This window comes from Thalassophryne amazonica, chromosome 12 (assembly GCF_902500255.1).
Source record: "Thalassophryne amazonica chromosome 12, fThaAma1.1, whole genome shotgun sequence".
NCBI lineage: Eukaryota > Metazoa > Chordata > Actinopteri > Batrachoidiformes > Batrachoididae > Thalassophryne > Thalassophryne amazonica.
In genome coordinates, this window is record NC_047114.1 from 52,218,357 (window position 1) to 52,239,863 (window position 21,507).

General features: G+C 42.6%; 1 protein-coding gene across 1 annotated transcript in view; it reads left to right on the top strand.

Moving 5' to 3' along the window:
• LOC117522132 (cysteine-rich secretory protein LCCL domain-containing 1-like) overlaps window positions 1–21,507 on the top strand; it is a 63,809-nt gene that overhangs the window by 32,259 nt on the left and 10,043 nt on the right. The window contains exons 4-10 of the mRNA XM_034183514.1: window positions 2,072–2,204; window positions 3,138–3,253; window positions 5,852–5,952; window positions 7,973–8,140; window positions 8,237–8,297; window positions 10,499–10,565; window positions 15,273–15,403. Of these exons, the coding sequence (XP_034039405.1) occupies window positions 2,072–2,204; window positions 3,138–3,253; window positions 5,852–5,952; window positions 7,973–8,140; window positions 8,237–8,297; window positions 10,499–10,565; window positions 15,273–15,403 (777 nt within the window). The remainder of the gene's footprint in view (window positions 1–2,071; window positions 2,205–3,137; window positions 3,254–5,851; window positions 5,953–7,972; window positions 8,141–8,236; window positions 8,298–10,498; window positions 10,566–15,272; window positions 15,404–21,507) is intronic.

Sequence of the window (21,507 nt, forward strand, 5' to 3'; positions counted from 1 at the left end):
AGCAGGGCTGGGCCAACACACTTATCTTCCGATGTGATACGTATCACGACACTTAGGTGCCTATTCGAAATGTATTGTGATCCTTAATGTGATTTTGCAAGTATTGCAATTTAATATTATAATATTTTGTGATTTTAGCTTGCTTTTTGTAACACTAGGCCATGGGAAAAGTTAAATTATACTCTCTGGAGACTATATTATAAATCTTATTTGCAGAGTTTTGAGAATTATACTGCATATTTGCTATTTAAATCAAGAAAATGCTTTTTGAAGTGAAGTGCAGCCTTCCAGTGCGTGTTTTACAACCCAGGGCTTGGCTGCATAAAGTGTTAAAAAAAAGAAGTGGTTTGCACTGGGGTTTGGCACTGTTAGAGCACATCAGTGAGGAAAACTCTTATTGACATCTCAGACAAACATATTCCGTGTTCGAACGAACAAAATTAGATACCGAGTCCAAGCCGAGTTAAGCCGAGCAGTCGAATGTCTGGCTGGGACCCTTGCCGGAGTGCACATGAATTTGCTGCATTGACCCTTGCAGCATTTGGCTCATGAACACCCAAAACATCTCAGCCTTTTCACATATAAATTAAATCTTTCATCTTTCATTTTTGCACTCTCTGGGTGATACTCCTTAAAGTGCAAATTGAGTTACTGCTGAGGTTGATCTCTGGGGAAATTCCCTAGTGCAGTCTCTCATGGTTTGGAAAAACAGAGGTGTGCTTGAAACAGACATGATGTTAAGGATTCTGAACTTTTAAAAAAATCTATTTTCATCTTGTAAAAATAAATGTCACAATATTGTACTGATTATTTTTCCTACCCCCGCACACTTGACTGTAGCTTCTCAATAGGAAATTAATAATTTGATGTGGATGCACACTGCTGAATCATCCAACAGATGCCAGAGTGGCCAGGTGGCATCACAGCATGCACTAGTTAAATGTAGGGATGGGATGACTCATCATAATAGTGGACTACAACTCGCTAACATCAGACTATTTTTTTATTAGTCGACTAGTCAAAATAAATTAAGTTCATTTAACCTTTAAAAGAATAGACCTGGTGGAACTGCCAACGCTCCCTTCACTTATTGAAGAAAGTGTGTGAACCTTGGCAGGTGAATTGGTCAGCTCAAACGGGTAGTCTGTGCCTGGTAAATGAATGCAGGTATTGTCTTTGTGCTAACTCGGTACTTCAGCATTTCCCATAATCCTCCTGGCGGCCCCCTGCACTTTCCAAAATGCACTGCGGTGCCAGCAGAGTTCCGCTGTCTCACAGTGCATCTAAATAATGGTAAAGTGAGGACGTGGATGCCGTTGATTTTGCGAGTTCATGAGCGATTATGATGATGATGATATGTTCTCCCAAGTTGAGGTTTCTCTAGAGGAGGTGTAGCACCTGTGATGGACTTCTGCTGTGCCCCGATGTTGTCTTATTGTCGTACTTCATGAGGTGTGTTTACACTGTGAGTGCTGAGCTCCTGACACAGGAGCTCTGCTGAAACCAACTTTTTGCGTGACTCACGGACTGTGGGACAGCGTGAGATTCACAACTGCGAAACACAGAATGCTGTTTTTTGTATTTGTGATTTTGTGCTTATATTTATGATAATAAATGTCACATTTGTGTTTCACCATGAAGATTCAAAACTGGCTTATTCATTCAGTGTCAAATTTAGTCACCGACTAGTCGATGAGTAATGATACCCGACTAGTTGACTATAATGATTTTCATTAGTCGTCTCAACCCTAGTGAAAAGTTTTGGCATAGTCCCCTTTCACACATTCTACCCTCTGTTGAATTCCAGTTTTCACGTTCCTATTCTTTTTTATATATATCATCCCATATTTGGTGATGTAGTGGACATCATACCTCTCTCTGCAGTAACTACACTAAGTTGTTGGCTCATGTGAAGGTGGGCACCACATGCAGTAGGTGGCAGTCATTTATGGAATTTATCGTATTTTCATAAATATTAGTTGTTGTTTTTTTTCATTCTTTCTTACTAGTTTGGGAGGTACTGTGATTTATGCTCTGGTGCATCTTACAATACCTTTTTCTGTGATATTAGGGACCGACCTCCTACGTTCCATGTCCAGGCCTGGTATGATGAGGTGAGGTACTACACTTACCCGTACTCACAGGAGTGTAACCCCCACTGCCCGTTCCGGTGTTCAGGACCTGTCTGCACTCACTACACTCAGGTAAGCGCTTCCATTATATATTATACTTATCACAACACCATGTGCACGCAGTGTTTGGTTACCAATCACATGATCATTGTTCATTTTAGTCATTCATAGAATTTTATCTCATTATAAATTCACATGCTTATAGATCCAATCTAATTAAGTGGAAAGCCCTGTTTGGGTGTTCAATGTGTGGAAGCATGAAGAAATCTTTTTATAAGAAAATATGGGCAATTTTCTTTATCTGTTAAGATATTTATCACTTCTAAAACCCTTTATTCTGTGAATTCCAAACAAAAGAGGAGTGAAAGGTGTTAATCTGTTCCTGTATATTATAGCAGATTACTTTACCTAAACCTCACTCCAAATGGACTGAATTTATATAGCGCTGTTCCATCTGCATCAGACGCTCAAAGCGATTTACAACTAATGAGGGTGCTGCCATATAAAGGTACTCACTACACACCAAGCGCAGCTAGGGGATTAAAGACCTTGCCCAAGGGCCCTTAGTGATTTTCTGGTCAGGCTGGGATTTGAACTGAGGATCTCAAGCCCAACGCTTTAACCACTAGACCAGGGGTCTTCAACTCCAGTCCTTGAGGGCTGGTGTCCTGCACCTTTGAGATGTGTCCCTGGTCCAACACACCTGAATCAAATGGCTGAATTACCTCCTCAGTATGCAGTCAAGTTTTCCAGAAAGCTGCTATGACCTCATTAATTGACTCAGGTGTGTTGAAGCAGTGACACATCTAAAAGTTGCAGGACACCGGCCCTCGAGGACTGGAGTTGAAAAGCCCTGCTAGACATCACCTCCACCTCTTATTTTTTTCTGATTTATAATTGAAGTGACTTCAAAGTCAGTAACCTTTTGTCTCACTAAAGTACTCACTACCCTGGACAGAATCATTTCCTGCCCACACTGCACACTGTTTGTCTTTCATTTTTCAGTTGGTGTGGGCCACAAGCAATCGCATCGGCTGTGCCATCAATGTGTGCTACAACATGAATGTGTGGGGGATGATCTGGGCAAAAGCTGTCTATCTGGTCTGCAACTACTCTCCACCGTAAGGGACTCATTTCTTCAGTATACAGTGATTCACTTCATGTCATTTCATTTGTGTATCTGGAAGTAGTAAAAGTGTCAAACTTGTGGAGACATTCACTTATCTTGGCAGTGACCTTTTGGTCTTCAGACTTTGAGATCGAGAGATGCCTGGGAAGAGCTTACAGTGGTATGACATCATTGGACAGATATGTTTGATGACAGTGATATCTTTGCAGGAGAATGAGGGTCCTGCTTCCTGTATTGTATGGTTGTGAGACTTGGACTCTAACCTGTGGCCTAAGGTGGTGACAAGATGTCTTTGGTATCACGTCTCTTTGGAGGATCTTTGGGTACCACTGGAATGACTTTGCATTAAATGAATGGCTTATTTCTTGATTGTGCAGGAGCATCTGCGCCAACATTTTGGCCATGTGACGTGTATCTCTGGGCATAATCCAGGTTCCTCAGAGTTAAAAACCCCAGTGACTGGAGAAGGTCAAGCAGACACCCACGTTTTGCCCGGTTGAGGCAGATAGATAGTAATGCCCTGTTTACACTGGACCGAGACCTACAAGACTTACATGATCATAACATTTTGTCAAGTCTTGGCTGGTCTCCATTTTGATCTTTTATTTGTGTTTACACCGAGCTTGCATTGTGACTGAATGTGCCAGTGAAAAATATGTCAAAATTTGCGATCATTGATGCAACCCCATGCAGTCAATTGAGAATCTGTTACCATCCATAGGATCAGGTTGAGAGTGAGGTGAGATGTGAGAGTTTATCAAGACCCATTATGAGACCCATGTATCTTTTAACTGGTCCCACAACTTTTGCGAGTGTTTTAAACAGTTCAATACACTCGCACACCTGTTGGAGACCGGTGGAGAGTGAAGGCAACCAAGAGGGATCTTTTTTCCAACTATGGAGACCCCATTGTGTCCAGCCTGCAACCCCAGTGAGAGTCAGTGAGAGTGACTGCAAGTAAGAGGCCATTTTTCAATAACACATCGGACGTAGACTCGGTGTAAACGGGGTGTAACTTTTGAGAGGTGGGGATGAATTGGTTGTCTGCTTTGGTAGTTGCTGTCCAGGAACTGAGACATGTGCACAAGGTGGTGAATGCTGCGACACGGGGCTCCAGCATATGCTCCCAAACCTGACCTGACCATTTCATTGAAGAGCTCGCACATAAAAAATTGTGTTTTTGCATACAGTATGTAGCAACATGTGCAGGCAAGCAGGGCGTGTGTGTGTTGTGAACCCGCCTATGTAGTTGGCATATCACTTGGAATAAACAAAGAAATACACATTGCTGGACATTAGAGCAGGTTTTTGGTAGACGTAGGTGCCAGCACTTTCTTGTGATGGACGATATGAAGAAGTCAGCTCTGTGACTGATTACAACTCATTTTTAGACCACCTCCACAGTGGTCTGGTGATCTGGAGGATGAGGGTGCTGAGTATAAAATTAACAACTGCAAAAACTAGCATTGATACGCCTGCATGTACTCACACTTAACAACTTTAACACTTTAGAAAGTGAGTTTTCAACACACCGATAGTGTTGCCTTGTCCCAGATGGAGTTCAAACATACAGTCTTGTGATTGCATGAGATAATGTGGTCCAGTGCAACTGAATCATTGCATAGAATGTGTTCCCTCAAGAACTCCTTTTATGTCATTTCTAAATCATTGGACAAAATTGAAATTACACTTGTAGAGAGTTGAGTTTAAGACAGTGTTATTGAACACCAACATGATGTAAATCCTAATTGGAATGAACGCCAGAATTTTAACACTTTACACTGAAATACTTAACATGGGAAATTTTTGTTAAAAACAATACTGCATCAGTTGAGTGGTTTCACAACACAGTGCAGTGTGCCGCCTATTGGTTGGCAGCAATAGGCCAGTACATGCAGAGCATCATGGGAAATCTTCAATATTGAAAACCCAAAAGTGGACGATCCACCACGTTGCTGTTGTTCATATAAAGTGGGATTGAGAAAGTCTGGACATGTACAGAGGAGGTATCTCGGGAGAAGGATGCTGAGGATGGAGCCACCAGGCAGGAGGAGAGGGAGGCCAAGGAGGAGGTGTATGGATGTACTGAGAAACGACATGCAGGTTGGTGTTTAAGAAGGAGATGCAGAGGACAGGATGAGATGGAGTTGATGTGTTGTAGTGACCTCACACAAGAGCAGCTGAAACAAGAAGATGATACCGTTCATACATTACTCATCTGCTCTCTCTTCCATCTCTATAACCAAGAGCAATGTAAATGTCAACACTAGAAATCTCTTTCACAAGTGAATGCTATTGGTGTTCTGTATTGGGGATGCACTAAAAAACACACACACGCGTGCACACACACACACACCACTATTGCTTACTGGATTATCCAACAGGTCAAACAAATAAGGTTTCTGAAGAGAGATTCTTATTATGAATTGGTTTTGGTGATTATAAGTGTCTTGTGAATAAAAATGAGATGACATATTTAAGTTTTTTGTGTAGTTTTTCTTTGTGTAAATCAGAGTCCTATTATGGCTCTCTTTTTTATTTTCCTCCACACACACACCCCCCCCCCCCCCCACCCCCCCACCCCACCCAGAGGGAATTGGTGGGGTCATGCTCCATATAAATATGGCTCGCCGTGCTCTGCCTGTCCAGCCAGCTATGCCGGAGGGTGCAGAGACAATCTTTGCTACAAAGGTAAGTTTGTTGCAGACATTTTACCCTTTTATATTGCCAGAAACACTATTATTTTACTGAATGAGTGTGTTGTCTGTGCAGTTTGTCAGCCCTCTGATTCTGTTAGCTTCTTATTGCATAAATTACTTCATCAAATCCATGTAAACACCGTGTCGTACTACTACTGTATCAGAGGTCTATTATTCCAGGACTGATCACAAGTTGAACTAGAAGATAAAAGTTGCAATGTATAGAAAATGAAAAAAAAAAAATGTTGTGATTCTTGCATTTACTTCTATTTCATTACAGGCAGTATGACCCACAATATTTTATGTTTTGTATTGCCAACTTCATTTCATTTGTTAATATACATCCATTCCTCCATTTAAGGTCTGCAACATCTTCTAAAAAAGTTGTGATATCGCAATTTAGGGATAGTAATGAGGTAATATAAGTAAATAAATCAAGATGTTATGTCAAACAGGTGGTGTCTACAAGTGATTGTCATTATGATTTGGTACAAAAACAGTATCCACAAAAGGCTGAGTCTTTGAGGAGCAAAGATGGAAAGAGGATCTCCAGTTCGTCAACAAATGCGTGAAAGATTTAAAGGGATTTGCATATTTCTCCATGGACAATGTAAAGTATCTGTTGTGACGTGTCCTCCCTGTATGTCTCTGTCCTGTGCAAGTGTCCTCTGTATCCGGGCCCGTCTGTTTCTGTGTCTACATTCGTGTGTTTATGGTCTTCTGCCTGCACCCCTTTTGTATTCAGTGTGTGTGTCCCCTTGACTGTCATACGTGTGTGTCCTCATGGTGGTTTGTCCTTTGTCTGTGTCTGTAGTCGATCTGTTCATCATCTTTGTGATCGTCCTCTGTCTGTGTATCTATGTGTTTTGTCACTTTCCTGTGGTCACCTGTTTTTCATGTTGTTTTGTCCCCTGGTTTGCACGCTGTTCACTTGAGTTACGCATTTATATTCTGCTTGTGTTCCTGGAGCTAGTTTTGTTTTTGTGCAGTTCCTATTGTAGGTTGATTATTGTTTGCCTTCTTATATGTTCTTAGTTCTTTGTGTTAGTTTTCCTTGTTTGCTTTTTTCACACTATTAAGTTCCATGTTTGTATTTGCCTTGTCTGCTTGGATTTGTATTTTGGTTTTGTGATTTTTATATTTTATTTTTTTATTATGTTTTGGTTTCTACTCACCCTTAGATGTCTGTTTAGTTTCGATTCACCTTTTGGTTGTTAGTTTGTCACATGACCTTTGACCTTGTCTCCCTAATTCATACACCCATTGTTTATTTGTTCATTACTTCCTTTTGCTTTTAAGCCACACCATTTTCTCTGTTTCACATTGGTCTGTCCTGTTTATTGCTGTTTGTAAGTACCGTGAGTTTGTTATCGCCTCCTGTTTACGCTGCGGTTAGTTTTTGTGATTTGTTCTTTCCTTTGTTCCTGGGGGACGGATTCCATTTTTGTGTTTAGACTCGTTTTTATGCACGTTCTTGCACATCACTTGGTTGGATTGTTTGTCACTATTGGAATATTAAATCACCTTGGTTTTACAACTTACCTCCTGTCTCCTCACTGCCTGCATATTGGGTTCACTCGGACATTGATAAACATAACAGGAATAACTAGCTGTGAACATGAAAATGTCTTTCAAGTGTTGTAAGAAGGAACAGCAACATTATAAAGAAATAAATGCTTGAGTGTCCCAACATTTTTTTTTTTTTTTTTTTTTTTTTGGTGGGGGGGAGTATGCTGCAGGCCTGAAATGCAGGAATGGATGTATACTAACAAATTAAATGAGGTTTACCACACAAAACACGTTTATCACACAAAACATGAAATATCTTGTGTTCATACTGTTTGCAATGAAATAGAAGTCAAAGTAAAAATAAGAATCATTCCTTTTTGCTTTTTTTTTTATTTGCACTGTCAATATTGCCAGCATTTTCTGATTTGGGATTGTATCATGTCAGGAGGAAGAAATTAGAAGAAAACAATGACCTCGAACTAACCCGGGATCTTTGCTTACAGATGATGGAGTTGAGAGACGACTGGCTCCTGAGGTCGAGGAGACAAATTACATTGAACCTGAACCAGACACGCTGAGGGTCAGAGAGCCTCGCCCAAAAGTCGAGTCACTTAACCCCTCAACCAATGACAACCTCGAGAGCAACCAGGTCATCAGCACGGAGCAGATGTGTAAGCACTGACACCACAACACTGCATCTCTCTCACATGAACGTGTTCTTTATTAATATGAGTTTTTCAAAAGCTCTTTCTTGTTGGTGACTTCAGGTCAGCAGGTTGACTGTGAGACTAAACTGAGAGATCAGTGCAAGGGAACAACGTGTAACAGGTAGACACCGCTCCACAGCAATATCCAGCAATATAATGTAGGCCCTTTCGTTGTTGTTGTTGTTGTTGTTGTCTTTTGCTCACCGTGACTGTTGGGAATTAGTTTAGATGGTATTTAAAGGGACAAATCACTAATAATTGAATGAATCTTCAAATAAAGTCAATTTCCTATTTTTTAAACATTGCTGCTTTTATTTTTAGAAATAAATGTGGTGTAATTGGTAAGAAACTTTGACTATATAAAGAGAAATTGGATAAATTATCGAGAGGTGAATCATTTTGTATTTTGGACTATTATGTGATGTTTGGGCCATTACAGTCCATGTAACCAGCTCTGTCAATGCCAGTAGTTAACGCTGATATCAACCAAAACCAGTGTAGTGTCACGCTTGCAGTAGTCGTCAATCAGCGAGTAAAGCCGTGGAGAAAAGGTGTAGCTCAATATCTCACACAGCCTGATAATGCATTCACTGACAGGTGTGGTGTCTGGCACCACTGGAAGGACCTAGTTCCCTGTAGCAACTGTTACTGAGGTGCTCCACCGCTCTTACAGGTGCATCTCATACAAATTAGAATATCATGAAAAAGTTCAATATTTTTTAGAAGGTATTTCAGTTATAGTTTTAGAACATAGAAACTAAAATTATCAGTCATTTTTAATTTTAATTTTGATAATCAGCCTACAGCTCCAAAAAATAGAAAATGCATATCTCAAAATATTAGACTATTTCAGCGGGTCACTTTAAAAAAAAAAGTTGTTATAATACAGAAATGTCTAACTTCTGAAAATTTAGATTCATTTATTCACCCTGTACTTAGTTGCAGCTCCTTTTGAATGAATTTCTATTTCAGTGAAGTGTGGCATGGAGGCAGTCAGCCTACAGCACTGCTGAGGTGTTCTGGAAGTCCAGGTTGCTTTGATAGCAGCATTCAGGTCTGCTGGATTGCTGGTTCTGGTGTCTCTAATCTTCCTCTTGACAATACCCCATAGATAATCTATGAGGGATTGTCTATGGGGACAATCAAGTACAGTAACACCATGTCAGTAAACCAGTTAGTAGTTTTGGCACTGTGGGCAGGTGACAATCCTGCTGGAAAATGAAATCAGCATCTCCATAAGGCTTGTCATCAGATGGAAGAATGAAATGTTCTAAAACCTCCTGGTAGACAGTTGGGTTGACGTTGGACATGATGAAGCACAGTGGACCAACATCAGCAGATGACATGGTACCAAACTATCACTGACTGTGGAAACTTAACACTGAACTTCAAGCACATTGGATTTTCTGTCTCTCCACTCTTCCTCCAGACTCTGGACCTTAAATGAAATGCTGACTTTATTATCACCTTAAAAGAGGACTTCGGACAACTGAGCAGTAGTCCAGTTCTTTTTCCTCTTTAGCTGAGGTAAGATGTTTTTGACATTGTCTCTGGTTCAAGAGTGGCACCACGAACACAACTCTTGTAGCAGTGGCTCCAGCCTCAGTCCACTAGTTCTGAAGCTCCCTGAAATTCTTCAGTCAGCTTTGGTTGACAATCTTCTGAATGCTAATGGTCATCCCTGTTGCTTGTGCAGCTTTTTCAACCTCATTTTTCCCCTCCACTCAACTTTCATGACTATGCTTTGATCCAGAACTCTGTGAACAACCAGAGGTTTTAACAGTGACCTTCTGTGCCTTAACCTTCCTGTGGACGGTGTCCATGAGTGCTTTCTTGACAACTGTCACTTCAGCAGTCTTCCCCATGATTGTGGTTGTGTGTACTGAACCAGAGTTGAGAGATTCATGGCATTCATACTGCATAAATAGTGACTTGAAATAAAAATATTCTAATATTTTGAGATATGCATTTTCTATTTTTTTGGAGGAGGAGGCTGTAATTATCAAAATTAAAATGACAAAAATCACTGAAACATTTTTGTTTTTAATTTAGTTTAAATAGAATATGTAAATTTTTCACTCTGAAATACCTGACAAAAAATATTGAACTTTGTCACGATACTGTAATTTTTTTGAGATGCACCTTGCTGTGGAAAATATTTAGATGTAGAAATGCATCAATTTCTGTGATGTGGGATGGAATAGAACAAATGCAAGGACTCACATTTTTCATGTTCTATGCAGATAATTCGCATGAAAACTTGCCCAATCACAAAGCACAGATTCAATGTGTTTATTAACATACTACTCTTTCTGCCCACAGATATGAGTGTCCACCGGGCTGCCTGGACAGGCCTGGAAAAGTAGTTGGGACTGGATATTATGACATGGTATGTCTGTGATGCAATGAATGAATTGTAGAGAGCAGCTGGTTCTTGATCAGTGCAAAATGCTTTGTCCTTAATCCTTTTTTCTTTAGCCTGCACTGAAAAAAAAAAATTAATTAAATTACCCAAAGCTGTTATACCTAAATGCATTATTTTTTCTCAAAGAATATTTATAATATGGTTGAAGCCTTACATCATAAATTTATTTTGAGAGAAACACAAACACAGAAATACATTTAAGTGTAACATGCCTATCTTGGCTTTCAGTGCTTACCAGTCGAGTGAGTATAAGAGAAATTGTGGAGAGCTGGGCATGTCCCAACTTGTCCTCTGGCATGCCAAAACGGAGGTGTTCTTTGTCTCGCTTGCCGTTGTGACGCGCGAAGCCTCCGTGCGGCTTTCCATGACAAAATCTCTTGTTAAAAGTGAAATCTGCCGGAAAATGGCTGATGTCCAGCTCTTGTGATAACCAGAGAAATTGCACACGACGGTCCTGGATCCACAGAGCCATCCATTTAGAAATGATCTGGTGGTTTCTGCCTGTCGTCGCAGCTCGGAGCGCGGCGTGCCGTGCGCCATTGTGGGCCGTCCTTAAAGTGATAGTAACACTCCTTAATCTCTGCCAAGCCCGTAACATTTTCACCGAAAGCCATCAAAATTTTTCGAATGGTTTCCAGCTGCCAGTCTCTGACAGTTTCTGAAAAAATTCTGATGGAAAAAAAGCCCAAATCATTCCGCCATTTCCTCGCAATGAAACAACGATGAGAGGGGTGGACCAGTGCTCACTCAAAGCCTGCCCACAGGTGAATGACGCAACTGACAGGCGTGAAAAAACTCACGCATGCGCATGAAGGTTCACGCTTGGCTGATGTAATCACACGTGATTCAAATCCATATAGTTTTTGAAAAAAATAAAAAGGTACAATACTTTTTGGACAGACCTCGTATGTGGCCCTGCGATATACTGGCAATCTGTACAGGATGTACCCTAGTTCTCACCCTTTGACTGTTGGAATACGCTTGATTCCCTGCCCCATGTGACCCTTAATTGAAGTAAGTAGGTACAGGGAAAAAAATTGTTTGTTTTTTTCCTACATATCAATTAAATTTGCCTTTTCTTCAAAATACAGCTGTATGATGAGAAATTTTACTTACACTCAACAAAAATATAAACGCAACACTTTTGGTTTTGCTCCCATTTTGTATGAGATGAACTCAAAGATCTAAAACTTTTTCCACATACACAATATCACCATTTCCCTCAAATATTGTTCACAAACCAGTCTAAATCTGTGATAGTGAGCACTTCTCCTTTGCTGAGATAATCCATCTGACCTCACAGGTGTGCCATATCAAGATGCTGATTAGACACCATGATTAGTGCACAGGTGTGCCTTAGACTGTCCACAATAAAAGGCCACTCTGAAAGGTGCAGTTTTGTGTTATTGGGGGCGGGGGGATACCAGTCAGTATCTGGTGTGACCACCATTTGCCTCATGCAGTGCAACACATCTCCTTCACATAGAGTTGATCAGGTTGTCAACTGTGGCCTGTGGAATGTTGGTCCACTCCTCTTCAATGGCTGTGCGAAGTTGCTGGTACACGCTGTCGTATACGCCAGTCCAGAGCATTCCAAACATGCTCAATGGGTGACATGTCCGGTAAATATGCCGGCCATGCAAGAACTGGGACATTTTCAGCTTCCAAGAATTGTGTACAGATCCTTGCAACATGGGGCCGTGTATTATCCCGCTGCAACATGAGGTGATGTTCTTGGATGTATGGCACAACAATGGGCCTCAGGATCTCGTCACGGTATCTCTGTGCATTCAAAATGCCATCAATAAAATGCAACTGTGTTCTTCGTCCATAACAGACGCCTGCCCATACCATAACCCCACCACCACCATGGGCCACTCGATCCACAACATTGACATCAGAAAACCGCTCACCCACATGACGCCACACACGCTGTCTGCCATCTGCCCTGAACAGTGTGAACCGGGATTCATCCATGAAGAGAACACCTCTCCAACGTGCCAAATGCCAGCGAATGTGAGCATTTGCCAACTCAAGTCGGTTACGACGACGAACTGGAGTCAGGTCGAGACCCCGATGAGGACGACGAGCATGCAGATGAGCTTCCCTGAGACGGTTTCTGACAGTTTGTGCAGAAATTCTTTGGTTATGCAAACCGATTGTTTCAGCAGCTGTCCGAGTGGCTGGTCTCAGATGATCTTGGAGGTGAACATGCTAGATGTGGAGGTCCTGGGCTGGTGTGGTTACACGTGGTCTGCGGTTGTGAGGCCGGTTGGATGTACTGCCAAATTCTCTGAAACGCCTTTGGAGATGGCTTATGGTAGAGAAATGAACATTCAATACACGAGCAACAGCTCTGGTTGACATTCCTGCTGTCAGCATGCCAATTGCACGCTCCCTCAAATCTTGCGACATCTGTGGCATTGTGCTGTGTGATAAAACTGCACCTTTCAGAGTGGCCTTTTATTGTGGGCAGTAAGGCACACCTGTGCACTAATCATGGTGTCTAATCAGCATCTTGATATGGCACACCTGTGAGGTGGGATGGATTATCTCAGCAAAGGAGAAGTGCTCACTATCACAGCTTTAGACTGGTTTGTGAACAATATTTGAGGGAAATGGTGATATTGTGTATGTGGAAAAAGTTTTAGATCTTTGAGATCATCTCATACAAAATGGGAGCAAAACCAAAGTGTTGCATTTATATTTTTGTTGAATATATATATATATATATATATATATATATATATATATATATATATATATATATACTTTTAATTTGATTTTAAAAAGACAGTGAATAAAGACATTAAAATCAGTCCAGTTTTCACTCATGGTACCAACATGAGACTTAACTTGCTCATGGTAAGAGCAACATTACACTTAACTAAACTGACAAAACCAACTGAACTACAAAAACACAATAAATCAATAGCACTAACAACACTGTTAAACTAACATGAACCACAATAACAACATTTAAAACCTCAAAACCCCAAACTCCCATGGTGCATTGCAGCACAATGTCCATTGTTTACTGGATAGCTAAAATTGCTAATTTCTCCAAAAATATTTAGGTCTGTTTCCCATGTTCCACCCCGCGTTCACACCTGCTGTCTTCCTGTTTCAGCGTACACTCCGTGTGTGTGGGTGGGTGCGTGTGTGTGTGTGTGAGTGTGTGAAGTGGTCTACGGGTACACCTGTTCTCCTGTCTATGTGTGTGTTCCATTTTTGTTGGAACAAGTCACTACTCTGGTTTAATGTTTTACTCACTGTTTGGAAGAAAATAAACTCACTGTTTGGAAGAAAACAAACTGTTCTTTAATAGTTTTGATCAATAGTAGCATCTGTGTATATACTGTACTCAACAAAAATATAAACGCAACACTTTTGGTTTTGCTCCCATTTTGTATGAGATGAACTCAAAGATCTAAAACTTTTTCCACATACACTATCACCATTTCCCTCAAATATTGTTCACAAACCAGTCTAAATCTGTGATAGTGAGCACTTCTCCTTTGCTGAGATAATCCATCCCACCTCATAGGTGTGCCATATCAAGATACTGATTAGACACCATGATTAGTGCACAGGTGTGCCTTAGACTGTCCACAATAAAAGGCCACTCTGAAAGGTGCAGTTTTATCACACAGCACAATGCCACAGATGTCGCAAGATTTGAGGGAGCGTGCAATTGGCATGCTGACAGCAGGAATGTCAACCAGAGCTGTTGCTCGTGTATTGAATGTTCATGTCTCTACCATAAGCCGTCTCCAAAGGCGTTTCAGAGAATTTGGCAGTACATCCAACCAGCCTCACAACCGCAGACCACATGTAACCACACCAGCCCAGGACCTCCACATCCAGCATGTTCACCTCCAAGATCTTGTGAGACCAGCCACTCGGACAGCTGCTGAAACAATCGGTTTGCATAACCAAAGAATTTCTGCACAAACTGTCAGAAACCGTCTCAGGGAAGCTCATCTGCATGCTAGTCGTCCTCATCGGGGTCTCGACCTGACTCCAGTTCGTCGTCGTAACCGACTTGAGTGGGCAAATGCTCACATTCACTGGCGTTTGGCACGTTGGAGAGGTGTTCTCTTCAAGATGTGCTGCACTGCATGAGGCAAATGGTGGTCACACCAGATACTGACTGGTATCCCCCCCCAATAAAACAAAACTGCACCTTTCAGAGTGGCCTTTTATTGTGGGCAGTCTAAGGCACACCTGTGCACTAATCATGGTGTCTAATCAGCATCTTGATATGGCACACCTGTGAGGTGGGATGGATTATCTCAGCAAAGGAGAAGTGCTCACTATCACAGATTTAGACTGGTTTGTGAACAATATTAGAGGGAAATGGTGATATTGTGTATGTGGAAAAAGTTTTAGATCTTTGAGTTCATCTCATACAAAATGGGAGCAAAACCAAAAGTGTTGCATTTATATTTTTGTTGAGTGTAATTTGCCAAGTCTGCTGGTATAGGACAGAAACACATTTTGTTCTAAAATTGCAAAGTACATCAGTTTGTACAATAAAGTATTATCATGATCACCTTCTCCAGCTCAGCTTTGGAGATTTATGCAAATGTTTTTCAAGCTGTCTCATTTCTAACACTTCTGTGTGCCTTGTGATGCATTCCTATGTTATATTTGCCTTTGTGTCTCCAGCAGTCCAGCGTATGTAGAGCTGGGATACACTCTGGTGTTATTGACAATGATGGAGGATGGCTGGATGTGACCAGACTGGGCAGAAAACAACAGTTCACCAAATCATACAAGAACGGTATTCAATCAATTGGGTATGTTTGGCTTAAACTAGGTAATAGTACCTGTGGGCATGAAGTCAGCAATGACTTCAGTAATCTGACATGTGACCCCTGTGACCTTCACCTTCACCCAAATGATTGACCTCTGGCTAACATTGCCATGGCAGCTGTAAAATCCATTTAATGCCGCTTTTTCACTTTATTGTACCTGCTCAATTCAACCTGCAGTTTTTTGGCTTTCCATAGACTAAACCTGGTACCTGATCATGTTTTTGGTATCACATCCATCATAGTTGTAAGTGAGCTGAGATGATACCAAAGAGTGATGTGAAAACACTAGATTATTGATTGATCAGATAGAATCATCAATATTACTGCATGATTGTGTGTGATAATCAGTGGTGGGCACAGTTCCGCTAATCCGCAAACCACTAATTAGCAAAGTTAACGTTTTCATTAGCGGATTGGTTTTTCAGCTAACTTTGAAAACCTTCTGTTAAATTTAGTTCTGCTAACTTTCAGTCCGCTAACATTTTTTGCTGGTAAAGTGAGTAAAGTTTAACGGTCAAAATAGTTTGTAAAGCCTGAAATCATGCATGTTAGTTCCTGTCTGTTGTGTGTCTGCAACAGTCTGGCCACGGTGAGGAGCTCAGTCCTCCCCCTTCTGAGCACTCTCTCCCTGCTTCTTTGCACATGCGTCATTTCGGCGCGTCAGCAGCAATTTACAGATTATCGCCTTGTTTCTGCTTAAAACTGCACTCCAGTCATCATCTATCTCAGCGACAGATATCTGAAGCTTTTGTACAACAATCTTCTCCACATAAATTCAGCATTGTTTCATAATAAAAGACGGGGTAAGCGATCAGAGCGTGACAGCAGCACCGGTGTTTTGTCTACATGAACTCCCGTAGCGTAAATCAACAGTTAGTGTGTCTGCTTTAAAGACACCGTGTACATGCAGATCTTTACTTTTGCTGTATTTTTATGTAAAGATTAAATTTTGTGGGTTTTCTTCGGTGGGGAAGCTCACCACGACGGATGAGGTGTAGATTTTACCAGTCGTATTGAACGCAACACAAGTGAGCCATTCCTGTGTTTATGAATATAATTCTCAAGGTCGGTCATCTGGGCATTTAACCTCGAGGGGCGGGTTTTGTTGGTGAGAACTCAATACAAATACGTGTAATTTGGTCACTTTTCAAAGGTATCAGATTCGTCAAAGTCAATTTAATGTACAATGGTTCATTTCAGGTCAGCTTGGTGTACAACCCCAGTTCCAGTGAAGTTGGGACGTTGTGTAAAATGTAAATATAAACAGAATACAATGATTTGAAAATGCTCTTCAACTTATATTCATTTGAATACACCACAAAGACAAGATATTTAATATTCAAACTGATAAACTTTATTGTTTTTGTGCAAATATTTGCTCATTTTGAAATTGATGCCTGCAACATGTTTCAAAAAAGTTGGGACGGGGCAACAAAAGATTGGGAAAGTTGATGAATGCTCAAAGAACACCTCATTGGAACCTTTATATATACTATATATATATATATATACATGGGTATAAACTCCTTTTATATCCATGACTGGATATAAAAGGAGCATCCCCAAAAGGCTCAGCCGTTCACAAGCAAAGATGGGGCGAGGATCACCACTGAACTGCATGAAAAAATAGTCCAACAGTTTAAGAACAATATTTCTCAATGTTCAATTGCAAGGAATTTAGGGATTCCATCATCTACAGTCCATAATATAATCAGAAGATTCAGAGAATCTGGAGAACTTTCTACACATAAGCGGCAAGACCGAAAGCCAACACTGAATGCCCGTGACCTTCGATCCCTCAGGTGGCACTGCATTAAAAACCGACATCATTGTGTAAAGGATCTTACCGCGTGGGTTCAGGAACACTTCATAAAACCACTGTCAGTTAACACAGTTCGTCGCTACATCTACAAGTGCAAGTTAAAACTCTAACATGCAAAGCGAAAGTCATACATCAACAACATCCAGAAACACCGCCACCATCTCTGGGCCCGAGCACATTTGAAATGGACAGATGCAAAGTGGAAAAGAGTGCTGTGGTCTGATGAGTACACATTTCAAATTGATTTTGGAAATCATGGACGTCGTGTCCTTCGAACAAAAGAGGACAAAGACCACCCAGATTGTTACCAGCGCAAAGTTCAAAAGCCAGCATCTGTGATGGTATGGGGTTGTGTTCGTGCCCATGGCATGGGCAACTTACACATCTGTGATGGCACCATCAATGCTGAAAGGTACATCCAGGTTTTGGAGCAACACTTGCTGCCATCCAAGCAACGTCTTTTTCAGGGACGTCCCTGCTTATTTCAGCAAGTCAATGCCAAGCCACATTCTACACTTGTTACAACAGCGTGCCTTCGTAGTAAAAGAGTGCGGGTACTAGACTGGCCTGCCTGCAGTCCAGACCTGTCGCCCATTGAAAATGTGTGTCGCATTATGAAGCGCAAAATACGACAACGGAGACCCCGGACTCTTGAACAACTGAAGTTGTACATCAAGCAAGAATGGGAAAGAATTCCACCTACAAAGCTTCAACAACCAGTGTCCTCAGTTCCCAAACGCTTATTGAGTGTTGTTAGAAGGAAAGGTGTTGTAACACAGTGGTAAATATACCACTGTCCCAGCTTTTTTGAAATGTGTTGCAGGCATCAATTTCAAAATGAGCAATATTTGCACAAAAACAATAAAGTTTATCAGTTTGAACATTAAATATCTTGTCTTTGTGGTGTATTCAATTGAATATAGGTTGAAGAGGATTTGCAAATCATTGTATTCTGTTTTTATTTACATTTTTCACAACATCCCAACTTCATTGGAATTGGGGTTGTATAAATCTCACCGTTCCAGGCAATGATAGCTGTCAGCTGGCCGTTAGAAGCAAGTTAGAGGCAATAAAAAAAACGGCTGATTTCAATAGAACAGCATACAGACCGAGCGTGTTTTCACCGAGCAGCTAGTCATCGAAGTAAGAATTCTCATCTTCGGATTGGCCACTTCGCCAGAGTAACGCGGTGCCGACCTTGAGAATACAGAGATAAGACAGTGACTATTAATACTGCGATTTATTGCTTTTTATGAAGACGGTGACCATGTTTGGGATTTTATTTTTTTTATTTTTTGTGCATTTGTTTTGTGTTTGTGAACACAGCTCTATTAATGGTTTACAAAGATATAATATAGAGATAAACTGTGACTTCTAATGCTGTGATTTACTGCTTTTGATAAAGATGACAGTGTTTGGGGTTTTATTTTTTTTTTTTTGTTTGTTTTGTGTTTGTGATTGCCTTTGAATTTACCCAGCAGCCCCTGCGGTGCTTAAACTCTTAACTGGCTTATCAGTAGCAGACAGTGTACCGAGACAGTATTAGTTAGTGGTAACTTCCACTAAATTTTTTAGCGGTTTATTGGTTTAGCATTATAAAAGTTAACTGTTCAGTTAGCTGTGCCCACCACTGGTGATAGTAGACAAAAGATGTTCTGAAAACCTGCCATTTTTAAGATATCTTTTGACAAGTCATGCTGTTTGTACTATACTATAAAGCAAAAGCTAAACTAGTGATTAGTGTATATTGCGCTTTTTCTTTTCTCTGTCATGTTGAAGACACCATCATGGCAGCTTCATGTGGCAGTGCTATGATGAATTTGGGGTACTACAGTTGGCAGTGGACAGGAAGGATCTGGTACAACAAGCAATTATAGTTGAGTCGAGGCAAATCGAGTTCACCTGGTACAGTCCGGTGGAAAATTGCCATAAGTGTGTGGTACAAATCAGCTGTGGCCTAAATCATACTAACTTTGGATAAAATCAGTAAATGGACCTGAGAGGAGTAGGCCAACAAATAAGCAAACAGACAGACATGACCCCACCCCCCAGTCCCCGCAAATGAATAACCTTTGGTAAATTTATATGTGTGCCATGTTTGGTGCAAATTGGTGTGCAAAACATAAATTTTGACATTTGATGCCAATTATCTTGACACTCGTGATTGTTGGGAAAGTGTAGTGACACGGACCCACAACAGGGGGCGTAAATGAATGTTCGAATATGAACACTTTACTGTTGTGAAACAAGCACAACCAGAACACAGATGATTACAGAATTTATGCAAACAGTCAATCTAGAAAGGTGACGTGTGGGCAGGCTCGAGGATAGAAGACGTCTGTCCTGAGAAGAACCGGAACCATACAATTTCCTCCGCCACCGAACCTGGAGAATACTGGAGCCGCCAAGTCCCGAATTCCCAGTAGGCCACAGTCTCCGGATGTCGGATCTGGTACTGCTGGCGAGGAGCAAAAACAGTAAGAGGTGGGTGCGTGCACACCCAGTAACAACAATGGTGGAAATATCACCTCCACCTCTAATACAAGAACATGCAGAGTAATGCAGTTGTCTCTCAGGGGGAAAAGGAATGCAGTCCTAGCTCCCAATCACCAGCTCCTGCTGTCCTGAGATTAAACAGGTACTCCTGCAAAACACGTACAGAACAAAGACTTATGTGTAAGCACACGAACGGCTGAGAGTCGTTACCTCTACAGGTAGATGATATCTCGGCAGCGAGGTGGAGATGACATCCGGCATTTATGGAGTGATGAAATGAAGATGGGTGACAGCTGTCACGAGTTGATGTGTGACAGCTGTCACTCCCGGTTGTGTCCCTGGCGGCAGCGCCCTCTCGTGCCTGAAGCCCGCACTTCAGGCAGGGCGCCCTCTGGTGGTGGGCCAGCAGTACCTCCTCTTCTGGCGGCCCACACAACAGGACCCCCCCCTCAACGGGCGCCTCCTGGCGCCCGACCAGGCTTGTCCGGGTGACGTTGGTAGAAGTCGGCCAGGAGGTCCGGGTCCAGGATGAAGCTCCTCTTCACCCAGGAGCGTTCTTCTGGTCCATACCCCTCCCAGTCCACCAAATACTGAAACCCCCGGCCCTTCCGACGGACGTCCAGGAGCCTGCGAACCGTCCATGCAGGCTCCCCGTCGATGATCCGGGCAGGAGGCGGCGCTGGTCCAGGAGTGCAGAGGGTTGAGGTGTGGTATGGCTTGATGCAGGAGACATGAAAGACCGGGTGGATCCGCAGTGAAGCCGGCATCTTCGCAGGTGGGCCTGGACCGAGGGCACACCGACCTCTCCCTCCACCACAGGGAACAATGGGGGCTGGTACCCCAGACACACCTCAAACGGGGAGAGGCCGGTGGCAGAGGACACCTGGCTGTTATGGGCGTACTCGATCCAGGCCAGATGGTGACTCCAGGCTGACGGGTGAGCGGATGTAACACAGCGGAGGGCCTGTTCAAGTTCTTGGTTGGCCCGCTCTGCCTGTCCATACGTCTGAGGGTGATACCCGGACGAGAGGCTCACGTTGGCCCCCCAGTTCTCTGCAGAAACTCCTCCAAACCTGTGAGGAGAACTGAGGACCACGGTCCGAGACAATGTCCGTTGGTATCCCATGCAGACGCACAACGTGGTGGACCAGGAGGTCCGCTGTCTCCTGGGCCATAGGGAGCTTCGGGAGGGCCACGAAGTGGGCCGCCTTGGAGAAACGGTCCACTATCGTGAAAATGGTCGTCATGCCCTGGGACGGCGGGAGGCCCGTGACAAAGTCCAGGCCAATGTGAGACCAGGGGCGATGAGGCACCGGAAGAGGTTGCAGAAGTCCTTGTGTCTTGGAGTGGTCTGCCTTGCCCCTGGCACAGGTGGTGCAGGCCTGGACATACTTCCAGACGTCGGCCTCCATAGACGCCCACCAGAAGCGCTGCAGGACAACTGCCACAGTCCTACGCACCCCTGGATGACAGGAGAGCTTGGACCCATGACAGAAGTCCAAGACTGCAGCTCTGGCCTCTGGTGGGATGTATAAACGGTTCTTTGGTCCAGTTCCGGGGTCCGGGCTCAGTGCCAGGGCCTCCCGGACGGTCTTCTCCACGTCCCAGGTGAGGGTGGCCACGACAGTGGACTCCGAAATGATGGTCTCCGGTGGATCCGACAGCTCGGTTTTGACTTCGTCTTCGTGTACCCGGGACAAGGCATCTGATCTTTGGTTCTTGGTCCCGGGGCGATAGGTGATCTGGAAGTCAAAACGCCCGAAGAACA